Genomic DNA, 14,801 nt, shown 5'->3' with positions numbered 1-14,801 from the left:
AGTGGTCCGAGATTGAATGAGCAAGCCGCGAGAAGCGGCAGGAACTAGTGCTGCAAGGGCTGCGGTGGAGCAGCGGTTGGAACAGGCTGATGGGGTGTTGCCGCAGGTTCTTTTCTCGCTGTCACTCAGTTACCTGGCGGTGTCGCGCTGCCCGAGCCTGCGTGTGTTGCCGGCCGAGTTGGCGCTTTTGCAACTGCTGCACAGTCTAGTGTTGCGCTGGAATGGCCTTCAGCAGCTCCACCCGGGGCTTGGCAGCCTGTGTTCCCTGCGCCTTCTCGATCTCTCGGGCAACCAGCTGCGGGAGTTGCCGGACGAACTGGGGGAGCTGAAGGAGCTGGCCACGCTGAACCTCAGTGGAAACAGGCTACAGGCTTTGTTGCTGGAGCAGCGCCGTTGCGCCAAGCTGGCGCTGCTCAATGTCTCCAGTAACGAGCTCTCCGCTTTCCCCCGCGGCTTTTTCGGACCCGCCCGAGCTCGCCCTTCTTGGCACTGTCTCCGCCTCTGACAACTCCATCGAGGAGCTCGACCCCGACGTCAGCCTCCTACCAGCTCTCAAGAGCTTGGATATGTCTACCTTAATAACAGAGTGAAATTCCTACAGAACTGGTTGACTGCCCCAAATTAAAAGAAATCAACTTTACAGGCAACAAACTGAAAGACAAACGTCTGGAGAAAATGGTGAATGGCTGCCAGACCAAATCAGTACTGGAATACCTGAGGGTTGGTGGCTGAGGAGGTGGCAAAGGAAAGGGTAAACTGGAAAATTCAGAAAAAGAGCACATTAAGGAAAAAGAGAGAGAGAAAACAGAAGAAGGACAGTGGAGATGGAGAAGAGGACGGAGTAGAAGAGGCCAGTAAAATGTTGCTACAGTAAGAATTTTGCATGTTTCTGAAAATCCTGCACCCTTGACTGTTAAAGGCTGCTGAAATTCTAGGAAGCTACTGCTAAAAGTTGCAGTGGCCGTTTTCTCTAAGAAGCTGCAATTTTACTGTAGTATTTTGAAAAATAAGACATCCCCTGAAAATAAGACCTAGCGCATCTTTGGGAGCAAAAATTAATATGACATTGTCTTATTTTCGGGGAAACAGGGTACCTAATGTTTGCATATTTTTTTAAAGACTAGCACAAATCTTGCAGAAATAGTACTTAATTGTGGGCACTGACATTTTATGCCTGCTTGTGACCTAATTTAATAAGAGGCTTTTTGTGCACAAACGTTTATTAAATTACATTCTAAATGCACTCTCATAATTGATGGCATCCATAGTTGCGTAATTCTGCATAATGGACCTGGATCCCTGTGGACTCTTGCAATTCTTTCCCCCCCTCCCCCACAAACAATGACAGGATGAGCAATGCCATCTTTCAAAGTGGCAGTGTATGACACCTAGTGGTGAGTTCCTTATTTGGTCAGCTGGTTCCTAATGTTGCGTGCCAGTGTACCTCAAAGGGTCAGACACTGTAATTTTGTAAAACGCTAGCACTGGTGATAGAAGCAATTAAGCATTAGGCTATTGGACGGAAAACAGAGGGTAGGGTTAAATGGCCATTTCTCTCAATGGATGAGGGTAAATAGTGGAGTGCTGCAGGGATCTGTACATCGGAATGACGAGTGAATTGATTAAATTTACAGATGGCACAAAACTATTCAAGGTGGTTAAAACACATGTGGACTGTGAAAAATTGCAGGAAGACCTTAGGAAATTGGAAGACTGGGCATTTAAATGACAGATGAAATTTAATGTAGACAAATGCAAGGTGATGCCTATTGGGAAGAATTTTCCATATCAGTTACCTGATGCTGGAGCCCACCTTGGGGGTCAGAACATAAGAAATAGATCTAGGTGTCATTTTAGGCAATATGCTGAAATCTTCTGCCTAGAGTGTGGTGGTGGCCAAAAAAGCAAACAGGATCCTAGGAATTATTAGGAAAGGGGTGGTGAATAAGACCGAAAATACTACAATGCTTCTGTATCGCTCCATGGTACAACCGCACTTTGAATATTGTGTTCTGATCGCCGTATCTCAAAAAAAGATATAACGGAATTAGAAAAGGTTCAAAGAAGAGCGACCAAAATGATAAAGGGGATGGAATGCCTCTCGTATGAGGAAAAGCTGCAGACGGATGAGAGGGAGGTATGATTGAGGTCTACAAAATCCTGAGTGGTGTAGGACGAGTAGAAGTGAATTGATTTTTTTTTTTACTCCTTCCAAAAGTACAAAGAGTAGGGGACACTCAAGGAAGTTACATGGAAATGTTTTTAAAACAAATAGGAAGAAATATTTTTTCACTCAACAAATAGTTAAGTTCTGGAACTCTTTGACAGAGGATGTGTTAACAGTGGTTAGTGCATCTGAGTTTAAAAAAGGTTTGGACAAGTTCCTGGAGAAAATGTCCATAGTTTGCTATTGAGACAGACATGGGGAAGCAACTACTTGCCCCACGATTGGTAGCATGGAATGTTTCTGGTAATTGGGTTTTTGCCAGGTACTTGTGACCTTGCTTGGCCACTGTTTGGACACGGGATGCTGGGCTAGATGGACCATTGGTCTGACCCAGTATGGCTACTCTTATGTTCTTAAGTAAAATGCCATTTTTGTGCATGATCAGAGTCTTGCTGAAGTGCTATCTGATCAGTGTTCTAAAATTGACATATTTAGATAATCTTTTAAATATCTCATCAATTTTGAAAAAATCATCCCAATTGGTATTTTAACCAAAATTTTGTAATCCTTGCTGAATCTGAGTAGGAACGTTTGCAACAGTTAACCAGAAAGAAAAAGAATCTGGTTCTTAGTCATATTTAGTTTCAGGTCAGTAACCTCTATCCAGTGATTGATGGTTTGGATTTCTTACATTTATATTTATGAACTATCGTTAATAGATTTGTCAGTTTTAAAAAAGAATTGAATATTATCAGCATATATTTGATACTGCAGTCCCAAGCCACCAAGCACAGTGAATAAAGGGCGAAGGAAAAATATTGGAGAGCAGCAGATAATACAGAACTTGTCAAAACCTGCTCAATTCACATTCAAGATATCGGTAGGGTCTCCTTGATAATTATCTAGGACATGATGAAAATGTATTAAAAATCTGATAATTGCTCTTTTTTGATCATCTTAGGTAAGAGAGTAACGAGATTGAATGCCCTTATTGCTCTTATTGTTTGTATTAACCTTAGATCCCTTGATTAGGGACAGCCCAAGTCATCTGTATATTAAGGGGGTTCAGTTGGGCACTTTTTAAGATACCTGTTTTCGCAGATGATCTCTTAGTCCATATAGGTGTCCTGGAGAGTTCTTTACCAACTTTATTGGAAATTTTTAAAGAAAATATTAGGTTTCTGGTTTAGGTTGAACGTCTCCAAATCCAAGGTTTTGGCCTCTCAAACCAAAGGCTGTGTTCATTGGAGATGTGGGATGTCAGTTACATTAGGCCAAAGACTCCTTAACTTATCTGAGAATATAACTTGGTAAATATGTTACAATTGTATCAAATTAATATCTCTAAAATGTTGAGTTGTATAAAAAGGAGTTGCCAGAAATGGTCTACATAATGGGTAGAATAAACTTGTTTTGTATGACTTTTTCCTCAGATGGCTGTATCTATTACAAATGCTCCCAATTTATGTGAAACAGAAATATCTTAAAAGTATCTATTGAAGTGACCTGTTTTTTTGGGGTAGATAAAAATCTAAAATAAAACTTGGATATTTAAAAGGAAATGGGAAGCAAGGGGGCTTAGAAGTCTTCCTGATATTAAAGATGAAATATAACCTCTCTGCCTCGGCACTTGGGAGATTAATTGCTTGATAAGGAGGTTTATACCCTGCTGGCAGTGGAAAAGGCGCTAGCTCACCCTTGGCATTTATATTATCTATTACATATGAAACACTCTGCCTTACCTAGATATTTGTGAACTAGCACTATAGTTCATCCCATGAAGGTTCTTTGGAAGGGAATGACTATGCTTTGGGCTTTTGACACGGGGTGTAGTAATCTATTGCTGATACAGGTTAGTGCAAATTTCCAAGCAGGACTAGATAACCGAAAGGTGATTTGATGGGCAGAGCACAGGCTCTCCTTAGTGGAACACATGGTTAGCGAAGAAGGGGACATCCAACATTCTGATGTGTTGTTCGATATGCTATGGATCTGGCCGATAAATTTGCATTTCAGCAACTGACACATTATATGGGCTTTCTGGGTAAAACTGTACTGAAAATTGAAGTGAGATCTAAATTCAAATATTTGTATGCCTTGCCCACAGGTGACCCAATCTCTGTCTCCTTTCTACACAAGCGGTTACTGGAGACTTTCCCCTGTTAGAGAGCTAAATACTTCGTTGGCCAAGTGGAGCAATGATTTGGGTATTCTGCTGGGCCAGATGTTCAATAAAAAAAAAAAAAATTGCTTCACATAAAAAAGAGCTTAACAGTGATAGCCTGTTTAAAACCTGTCCAAGGATGTTTTTGTCACAGATAAAGGAAGCCCTTAGATGTCAGAGAGTCTAAATAGTTCTATTTAGAAAAATGGGACATAATTCTTCAAAAATGTGAGACTGATCCACAGTTAAAGGAATTTTTTTTAGTAGAAGTTATTTGTGCTGAAGGAGGTACCATCAATTACTGAATGATTGGTTCCCATAGTTTTTACACCGTGATACTGTTAAATCTGCTTGTTGAGTAAATAATCAAAATATTTCCTTTGTGAGTGAATCACTACATTTATGGGGTTATATTTGTCTTAGCGGAATTTATATTAGAAATTAATCATGTTTTGAATATAAATTGTTCTAAAATACAGACTATCCTAAGAGGTTCACAAACCTTTATTTTTCTCAGCACAGTCCATTAACCCATTAGTGCCCAACGTTCCCATATGGGATTTTATTATGGGAACATTGGGCACTAATGGGTTAAAAGAGTGGGTTAGGTATAAGAAAGCCCTGATGTCCCCTGAATTACAAGGGTGAGAAAAATAAGGCTCCTCTGACACTACTTGTGACATTGTTGTAAAAGTGACTGACCAGTAGCATACATAATTCTTACAAATTGTTTAATATTTAAAATGCAAACTACTTGTTTTGATAAAGATTAATTTCAACAGTTTTCTTAAAATATTTCAGTTTATGTAAAGAGCTGTAACTTTTTTGTGAGGTTGAAAAATGCTTCAATCTGACACTGTATTTTAAAAGTTGACATTAAGCAGAACTGCAATGAATGCTGTTTAACAAAGAAATAAAATGGATCTGAAATCTAAGGGTCTGTATAAAGAATTTTTCAATCTTCTCTTTGCTGTAGGAGCAAGGAGATTTGTGACCCTAGATTTTGGTAGACCTGTTCTGTTGACGGACATATTGATTCCCACTTGCGGAGATTTGGCTTCCTTATCGATAGACATTTGGAGTTTAGGAGAAGAGGTGGATGGAAGACGATTGGTAGTGGCCACAGACATCAGTACTCACTCACTCATTCTGTATGATTTAATACCACCACCTGTTTGCAGGTTCATGAAGGTAATAACAGCCAGAAATCAAAATGTAGTTGAAGTATATTCGTTGAAGCATATTTTTAATTTTAAGATATAGAAACATTAACTTCTTTGCACACATTTAAGAGATGTTCATTTGAAAAGCTGTCACTGCATGGAAGGCTGTATGTCACGTAAGCAATAATTTATCTTCTGTTTTGATATGGTATGTCATACTATATAAGCAAGCAAATTAGATAATGGTGCACAATAAATGAGAGCACACAAAGAAGATGGGGAAAAAGAGGGGTTCAGCTGCTATATATGCTAGCCTAAAAAAGTGTATTTTTAAAAATTTGGACTGGATGAGAATATAGTAGAAGATGGCAGAAAAAGACCTATTGCAGACTGAATGGATGGTACAGGTATCTTCATTTACTATTGCTTATCCATTTTGTCAGGTTATTTTTTTTTTTCTGCTTTGCAAGAGTACATTCAAGCTTTGAACGATGGGACTCTGACCAATTCTAAGTAGTTCTCCTTATCTAGTCAGTTTTTGTTCTGTCTTTGGGGCCTTTTTACTGAAGTTTAGCTCGCACTAATGGAATTAGCATATGCTAAACTATGGGCTGCTTCGTGCTAATTCCATTAGTGCGTGCTAAAATTCAGTAAAAGAGCCCCTTTATTAGCTAGCCCACTTCCCCCTATCATTGACACCCAAGCTCTTCTCCCTCTGTCTTAAATTCAAGTTTTGTAATGCTAAAAGTAGAGAAGCTGAATATAGAAATATAACTATGTATGTGATTATTCCTTATCCAGTCCGTTTTTTGTTTAACTCTTGGATAGATGAGTATATATGATCTTGCACGTAATGCTAAGAGATACTCTGTTCCACTTGTGTCTTAAATATATAAGGTTTGAAATGACCAAACCTGCTAGCGCTGAGGAGGCTGCTGCCCAAATAATCCAACCTTCTGGGTTCTCCCAATTGAACAATACCAGTAAAAGACAATCTAGTGGTAGACACATTTGATTTCTGGATTATTGAAGCTTGCTGGTACCAATTGTCTACTCCCTGACCCACAGTATCATTTGGTTGTGCCAGGCAGGATGGAAATAGAACGTGACAAATACTGTACTACTAACAGTGTTGCCATGCTGCTTCCACAGAGAGCTGGGAACTGCTGGCAATTCTAAGTGGGTTCTTTTTGGCTCCCTAACCTTTTTAAAATGAAATTACTCAAATCTGGTCTATTTTACTAAACTATATTGTTAGTACTTGTCCTTATTTTAACATACAAATTACGTTTTAGGGCAAGCAAACTCTCTCTGCTTCCTTGATAACCAAAATAAATAGAGGAAAAGACTTCAAAAACTCCACGCCAGCTGGTCTTAATTGTAACCAGACCGCTGACGGCACTGCTCAGCGTGGCTCAATATTAAGCTCATGCTGGCGAGAATCCTCATTAGTCTACTACCTCTAACACACTAGCAGTAATGATTTTACATGTTTTCAATTTTTCTTATACATGCTGTGTGATATAAGTACTAAAAAAGTACTTAGCTGTGGCTGTGCTTGAATAATAGCGAATGTCCGTGCCCAGCAGCAAGCTCCTGTTTCGCTCTACGCTTCTTAAGGAGCCAGACTTTACATCTTTTCAGGTACATCTATTGCAGGTGCTGTGAAAAGATGTAAAGTCCGGCTCCTTAAGAAGCGTAGAGCGAAACAGGAGCTTGCTGTTGGGCACGGACATTCGCTATTATTCAAGCACAGCCACAGCTAAGTACTTTTTTAGTACTTATATCACACAGCATGTATAAGAAAAATTGAAAAAATGTAAAATAATTACTGCTAGTGTGTTAGAGGTAGTAGACTAATGAGGATTCTCGCCAGCGTGAGCTTAATATTGAGCCACGTTGAGCAGTGTCTTCAGCGGTCTGGTTACAATTAAGACCAGCTGGCGTGGAGTTTCTGAAGTCTTTTCCTCTATTTATTTTGGTTATCAAGGAAGCAGAGAGCGTTTGCTTGCCCTAAAACGTAATTTGTATGTTCAAATCTGGTCTAGCAACAGAAGTACTTAAGGTAATCAGCATTTGCCATGTTTACCGCCTGCCAAATTTAAGAGACTTTCGGGGTAGGGGGGTGTTGGATCCCCTACCACTTGTCCTGGTTTGTCTTCAAATTTAAAAATACAGTCTTCACACCTTCAAAAACAGGGTTTGAAAGTAGGTTGCTTTCAGCATAAAATCAGACTTGATGGTGTGTTGATCTTGTTTAGGTTATAGTAAATTGTGAAATAGTCAACTGTTGTTAAAGCTATCCTTACTGTTTATTAGTACCTCCAATATACCAGCTGATTTCATTGTGTAGTCACATGATACAAAGTCTGGCAAATCATGTTTGCTTTTATAGATGTAATAAATAATAAGAAATAGGATATGCTGTAACAGAGAAAGTAATGTAATCTTTGGGCCAATTACATAAAATCTTGGGAACTACGTTGATTACAGAATTCTCAAATTAGCTTGCTGTACATTTAGTTTTCTAAAAAATAAAATAAAGCCTAATTGACTACAGAGAATTTTCTGTATTAAGACTGGTTGTCTTTGAACTAAGTTGAATGTTATACTTTCTGATGCCACTGTACCTTATGATTGTTAAAGACAAAATGAATGAAATCCTTAGGGTTATATTAGCATATTTTGTGATGAATGTAATATTTTTCAGATAACTGTAATTGGGCGATATGGTAGTACCAATGCCAGAGCTAAGATTCCACTGGGATTCTATTATGGTCATACCTACATTTTACCGTGGGAAAGTGAACTGAAGTTAATGCATGATCCTTTGAGAGGAGAGAGTGAAGCAGCAAACCAGCCAGAAATTGACCAGCACTTAACAATGATGATAGCTCTGCAAGAAGATATACAATGCAGGTTAGTTATATGAGAACTTGCACTAGGAATTTATCTTCACAGTGTCAGAACATGAATTAGTGTTGATAGAATACACAATGTAGTTGAGCCAGGTGACAGTGTTTGCTGTCAAGCATAACAAATTGGGGCCATTTGGAGCATATGAATAATAAATGTGTATCGCTCATACAGTAAATTCCATCAGTCTAGCTAGAGAAAACTAGGTGTGGAAACAAGATAACGTTGCTGGTTGGAAACATTGACTGCCTATTTCAAAGCCTGTCCATTCTTAGTCGTGTTAATTTTATTTCTCATCTAGTATATTCTTATGCCTAATTTGTCATTTATTTTTGGTGAAAGTTAAATATGAATGAGAACCTTTTAATTCCCTTTAAAAAAAAAAAAAAAAAATTTTCTGCAGTAGCCTGTCCATTTTTGTGACTTGTTGCACTAACAAATATTAACATAAAGAGGAGAGCTAGTTGACAAAGTAACATGTTTTCTTTCATTGGGACCACTTGTTAAAAATCTGCCCCAGACCATCTAATAGTAGCCATTGCCACTTGATGGCATCTGAGTCTTTTTAAACTCAATTTTATCTCAAAGTCCAGTTCTTACTGGTTGGGTTTTCACATTGTGGAAATAATGGGAGCAGATGATAAGTTGTAACCTTACAGTTGAGGCAGTGTGTATCATGGAAAAGACTAAACATATCACTTCTTCCCAGGAGTGGAACTTTAGAGAATGTGAGGGTGCATTAAGATGGTAGTGATAGATAGGAAGGAACTTGGAGTATTCCACCTCGTTATTCACTGACTTACAGTTGGCAGTGCTTCTTCATTAGTATGAACATAACACACATTTAGGTTGTATAGCTGTTGCCAGATTGCCAATTAAAAAATATTTACCATATATTCTTGTCTTTATAAGTACTTATGTACTTCATTCATTTAAGTATTTATATACCACTTAGACCTAAGCGGTTTAAAGTTTCATTTTATGGGTACTGGGACTGTCACTAGTGGGCTCACAATCTGAGTAGTACATTGTACTACTGTGGTACCTGGGGCAATGGAGGGGTTAAGTGACTTGCCCAGGGTCACATGGAGATGCAGAGGAAGATCCTGGTTCTCTAGGATCTCAGCCTACTGCTGGCCATCAGGCAGTAGTGGGAATCAAACCCAGTTCCCCAGGTCTGCAACCTGCTACACTAACCATTAGGCCACTCATCAGCGGCAATTTTGGGAATAAAAATGGCCCCCAAAAATGTAACCTGTATTTAACAGTGGCGTAGCTACGTGGGGCCACGTGGTCCTCGGCGTCCGTCCCCAATTTTATCGGGGCCCCTGGTTTTGCTGGTGGGGGTCCCCAACCCCCGCTAGCTGAAGCCTTGTCCAGCGCTGGTCTCCGGTGCTGCTGCGTTGCCTGCCCTGCTCTGTGTTCCCCTCATGTACGGCACGCTTCTTTTAGTGAAATTGAGCATGCCGGACGTGAGGGGAAGACAGAGAAGGGCAGGCAACGAGAGACCGGCACTTGACAAGGCTTCACCTGGCGGGGGTTGGGTACCCCACCAGCCAAGGTATTTGCTGCAGCAGTGGGTGGGGAGGGCGGCAGGCCAAAATGTGCCCCCCCCCTCGGGTTCTGGCCTCCGACCGTGCGGTCTGGCTACACCCCTAGTGTAAAAGTCAAGGCCTTATACAAAGGACAGTATAAAACTACTGGTATTGTAGTACAAGACGCCGGCACTATAACTGAGTGGTATTATATATGTTGTAATATTTTATTAATAAACACAGGCAACTTTACAACTTTTTCTATTAGCTCATACCACAGCTTACACCTTTCCTCTTTTTATTAAATGCCTTTTTTCGTATACAGCAGAAGTTCAGAATAGGAGAGCTCAATATCAGCTCAAGTGGGCCCCAATCCAGAGTGAGTAGCTTGTCCTGGATTTTGGTTATTTGGAGAAGTTGAAATCTTTTACAAATTTCCTCTTTTGTTTCAGCAGTAACTGGTGTTACATTCCTGTCCAATTTGTATTACCATGTTTGTTTGATAAATCACAGAGTAATGTTATATGAGCCACGCACACAATAGCAGCAATTTACTAATTACTGGTAGGCTAACATGCTAGACCTACAACTACTGATGATCCAGTGTACAACTTTAAAAAAAAAAATTTTTTTTAATTTATATTTTTCCATGTCAATACAGGTAAAGTACTCGCACAGGAATTACACTTGATACTGTTACATTGCAGATGTCATCAGCAGTCATTGACAGAAAGTACACAATAGCCCGACGGATAACAATCCCATATTGACTTTTATATTTTACATTTAACAAGTCAACTATTCCTCTCTTGCATCCCCAGCTATTCCAATCATGCACGCTTACTTACGAGAAAAGCCAACATTCATTTCACCATGCATCCATCCTCTCTTCTCTATTCATTAACCCCCCCCCCCCCTTCATCCCCACCCTCCCCGTCAGGCTTACAGTGTTTGAGAATTATGGTGGTTCAAGATCTTGAGAAGTCGCAGCCAGAGAGCCACGTACTGTCTATTGTTCGCATTTAAGGCACATGCATAAAACATATTTTCGTATTTAGCCACCTCAGTCACTTTTGAAACCCAGCATGTGAAAGGCACAGGCTCCTCAGATGTCCAGAACTGCAAGATCATTTTTTTGGCCACCAGTGTTGTCATGTAAATGAACCGCCTCTGAGGCTATGTCAGCCCCTGAGATATCAGGAGAGATTGATCCCCCCCCCCCCCCCCCCCTCGAGAGCAATGTGGCATAAGACCACTCTAATGTGCACTGGCAGACCTTGTTAAGCACAGAGAAGATCCTGTTCCACATATCCAATTTGGGGCACTCAAGAAAAGCATGCAGGAGAGTCCCGGGGCCAGTTCGGCATCTGAGACATTGAGTGGAGCTCCACATCTTCATCTGGGCCACCTTCACCCTCGATATATAGGCTCTATGTATAATTTTGTAATGTGTCTCTTGCAGATCCACCGACTTGACCACCTCATATAGAGTGGCAAACAATGTGCCCTCGGAAGCCAGTCGGCCGGTCGAGCATGCGCAGAGCAGCCAAGCATTAGGCTGGCTGCTCTGCGCATGCCAAGGACATCCTTTATGGACATCCTTCACTCAAAAAAAAACAACAGCAAAAAAAAGGACATCCCTGAGGAGCAGGAAACTTGTCAGCAGCTTGAAACCTCAGAAGAGAAACAGTTCTGAAAAGAGCCCCAGTTAATTTAAGTGCTACTGCTCTTAACATTTCCATTGTTTACTGCTTTGCATGTTAAAGGCAGGCTTACATCAGGCAATTAGGAAGGACTTCTCTGAAGAAAAAAAAAATCCAAGTGCTCCTCAGGGATTTCTAACAAGAGCTGGAAGTCTTCCTGCAGCTTTTGTGATGGGCATCCTTCTTGGACTTGTTTTTCTTATCTGCAATTAGGAGGGACTTCTCTGAAGAAAAAAAAAAGACGTCCCTGTTTTTCTTACCTGCCTGAACTGACCACAACCACAGTTTTCTCAACAGTCTCCTCCAAGGTTGTTTTCATCTTGCTCACCCCCCAGGATCGGGATCTGCGAGGACGTCTAAATCAAAACTTTTTGGATGTCTCTCCTTCCAGGTCTCTCTCAGCCAATCCCAGCACATTTAACTGATACTGGTAACAGCTAAATGCGCTGTGATTGGCTGAGAGAGACCTGGAGGGAGGGACGTCCAAAAAGTTTTGATTTGAACGTCCTTGCATGTCCCGATCTTGGGGGGGGGGGGCACAAGCTGAAAACAACCTTGGAGGGGACTGTTGAGAGAACTCTGGTTGTGGTCAGTTCAGGCGGGTAAGAAAAACAGGGACGTCTTTTTTTTTCTTCTTCAGAGAAGTCCTTCCTAATTGCAGGTAAGAAAAACACATCCAAGAAGGACGCCCACCACAAAAGCTGCAGGAAAACGTCCAGCTCGTGTTAGACGTCTCTGACGAGCACTTGGACGTGGCTAGGCAGTGAAAGACACTAGGACGCCCCTGACGAGCACTTGGACGTTTTTTTTCCCCGATTTTTTTTGTTTTGTTACATTTATAGAAGTTTTAGAGGCTGCGCAGCCCCAATGAGAGGTACAGGCCTCCCGTTAGATTTTCCACGGTTAGGCAATCAGAAAACGGTAGTGCATCTCATTACAATACGATTTATACAAATTGAGGTACTAATTTGCTCATCTGCATTCTGTTTTCGTTAGCTGCTACCGTGATCGGTAAATGGCTCAGAGAAGCATTTAGTGCATGCCATGGTTTACTACTTGCTCGTTAATGGCTCGTTATGTTTAGTGCATCTGGCCGTGAGTGTCCAGTTCCTCATTCCATCTCTGTATGACGTCTACTGTACTCTCTGGGATTGATCTTTTTAATATTTTATACCAAGTAGTCAGTCTATTCTCCCCAACTGTCATGTTTTTGATTGCGCGATCAGGCGCCCCATATGTCGCCCTCTCTCCATGTTTCGTTCTGACTTGCTGCCAGTAGTGTCTAGCCTGCGGGTATGATAACATGTGGCCATTATTTATTTGTTGCATTTGTATCCCACATTTTTCCACCTTTTTGCAGGCTCAATGTGGCTTACATAGTACCGTAAATTATGTTAACCGATTCCGGTATGAACAAATACAAGGTATGAACAATTACAAGATGATATTATGGTAGAATGAGATACATGTATGGTAAATATAATTGGGGGGAACTTAGAGAAGGAGAGGAAGAGTTAGGATATGTCCATTATGGTCATAATGGACATATCCTAACTTTTGGTAGTGCGTTCCATAGTTATGCGCTTAAGTAGGAAAAGCTGGATGCATTAGTGGATTTGTATTTGAGTCCTTTGCTGCTTGGGTAGTGGAGGTTTAGGTATGATCGTGCTGATTTTATGGTGTTTGTGATTGGCAGGTCGATGAGGTCTGTCATATATCCTGGTGCCTTGCTGTAAATAATTTTATGAACTGTTCTGCAGATTTTGAAAGCAATATGTTCCTTAATTGGAAGCCAGTGCAGTTTTTCTCGGAGTGGTTTGGTGCTGTCAAAACGCGTTTTTCCAAATATAAGCCTAGTTGCTGTGTTTTGGGTGGTCTGAAGTTACTTTATAATTTGTTCTTTGCATCCCGCATAGATTCCATTACAGTAGTCTGTGTGGCTTACTACCATTGACTGTACCAGGTTGCGAAATATTTCTCTCGGGAAGAATGGTTTCACGCGTTTGAGTTTCCACATGGAGAGAAACATTTTCTTTATGGTGGATTTAGCTTAGGTCTCTAGTGAGAGGTTTCGGTTGATTGTTACTCCGAGAATTTTCAGGCTGTCTGAGATAGAGAGGGTGTATCCTGGGGTGTTATTGTTTGTGGGTTTGTATGTATTGTATTGGGATGAGATGATGAGACAGTGTGTTTTTTCTGTATTGAGTTTTAGTTGGAATGCATTTGCCCATGAGTTCATGATGTTTAAGCTGAGCTTGATTTCATTGGTGATTTCTGCCAGATCATGTTTGTAGGGGATGTATAATGTTAACGTCATCAGTGTACTACTACTACTATTTAGCATTTCTATAGCGCTACAAGGCATACGCAGCGCTGCACAAACATAGAAAAAAGACAGTCCCTGCTCAAAGAGCTTACAATCTAATAGGCGCTGCACAAACATAGAAAAAAGACAGTCCCTGCTCAAAGAGCTTACAAACGTCATCAGCGTAGATAAATGGGTTAATGCCTTGGGTGGATAAGGCCTTGGCTAGTAGGACCATCATGAGGTTGAAAAGTTTCGGTGATAGTGGTGATCCTTGTGGTACTCCACAATCTGGTTTCCAGGGTGACGATATGTTCCAGGGTGTGCTTGGTTTCACTTGGTATGTTCTGGTGGTTAGAAAACCCTTTATCCAATTGAGAGTGTTGCCACAGATTCCGAAGTAATCTAGGAGTCTTAGCAGTATGTTATGGTAAACCATGTCGAACGCACTGGACATGTCAAATTGGAGGAGGAGAATGCTTTTGCCTATTGCTATGCAAGCCTCACTTCTCCTTTGCTTGTGAGAAGGAAAGGAACTGATCTGTACCCGGTACGAGCATGTTCCCTATACTAATGCAGCCCAATCTCGCCCACTCGCGGAAGACTGAGTGACCCATACCAGCCAGGAAGTCCACATTGCCCTCCAATCGCAAAAAGGGTGAAGCATCTGGGCTTCGTTGCCGCTTTCTCCACAGCACCAGGCTGCACGCAATGGTGCCAAAAAACTGCATATTATATGGCGTGCCTAGCCCGGCAGGTGTGTGCAAAAGGTTTATAAAGGAGTATGGCGCACACCATCCCTCTAGCCATCCCTGGGGGGTGAATTGGTGAAACCCCATTATACCCTC

The 14,801-nt window shown here is 41.1% G+C and overlaps 1 protein-coding gene across 1 annotated transcript in view; it reads left to right on the top strand.

Annotated features, from left to right (window-relative positions):
* Positions 1 to 14,801, top strand: part of BIRC6 (baculoviral IAP repeat containing 6) — a 965,314-nt gene that overhangs the window by 318,571 nt on the left and 631,942 nt on the right. The window contains 2 exon segments of the mRNA XM_030196513.1: positions 5,308 to 5,522; positions 8,205 to 8,413. Coding sequence (XP_030052373.1) covers positions 5,308 to 5,522; positions 8,205 to 8,413 — 424 coding nt within the window.

This window comes from Microcaecilia unicolor, chromosome 3, assembly GCF_901765095.1.
Source record: "Microcaecilia unicolor chromosome 3, aMicUni1.1, whole genome shotgun sequence".
In the NCBI taxonomy this organism is placed as follows: Eukaryota; Metazoa; Chordata; class Amphibia; order Gymnophiona; family Siphonopidae; genus Microcaecilia; species Microcaecilia unicolor.
Note: the sequence above shows the minus strand (reverse complement) of the source record. Positions and strands in the feature narration are given on the sequence as shown.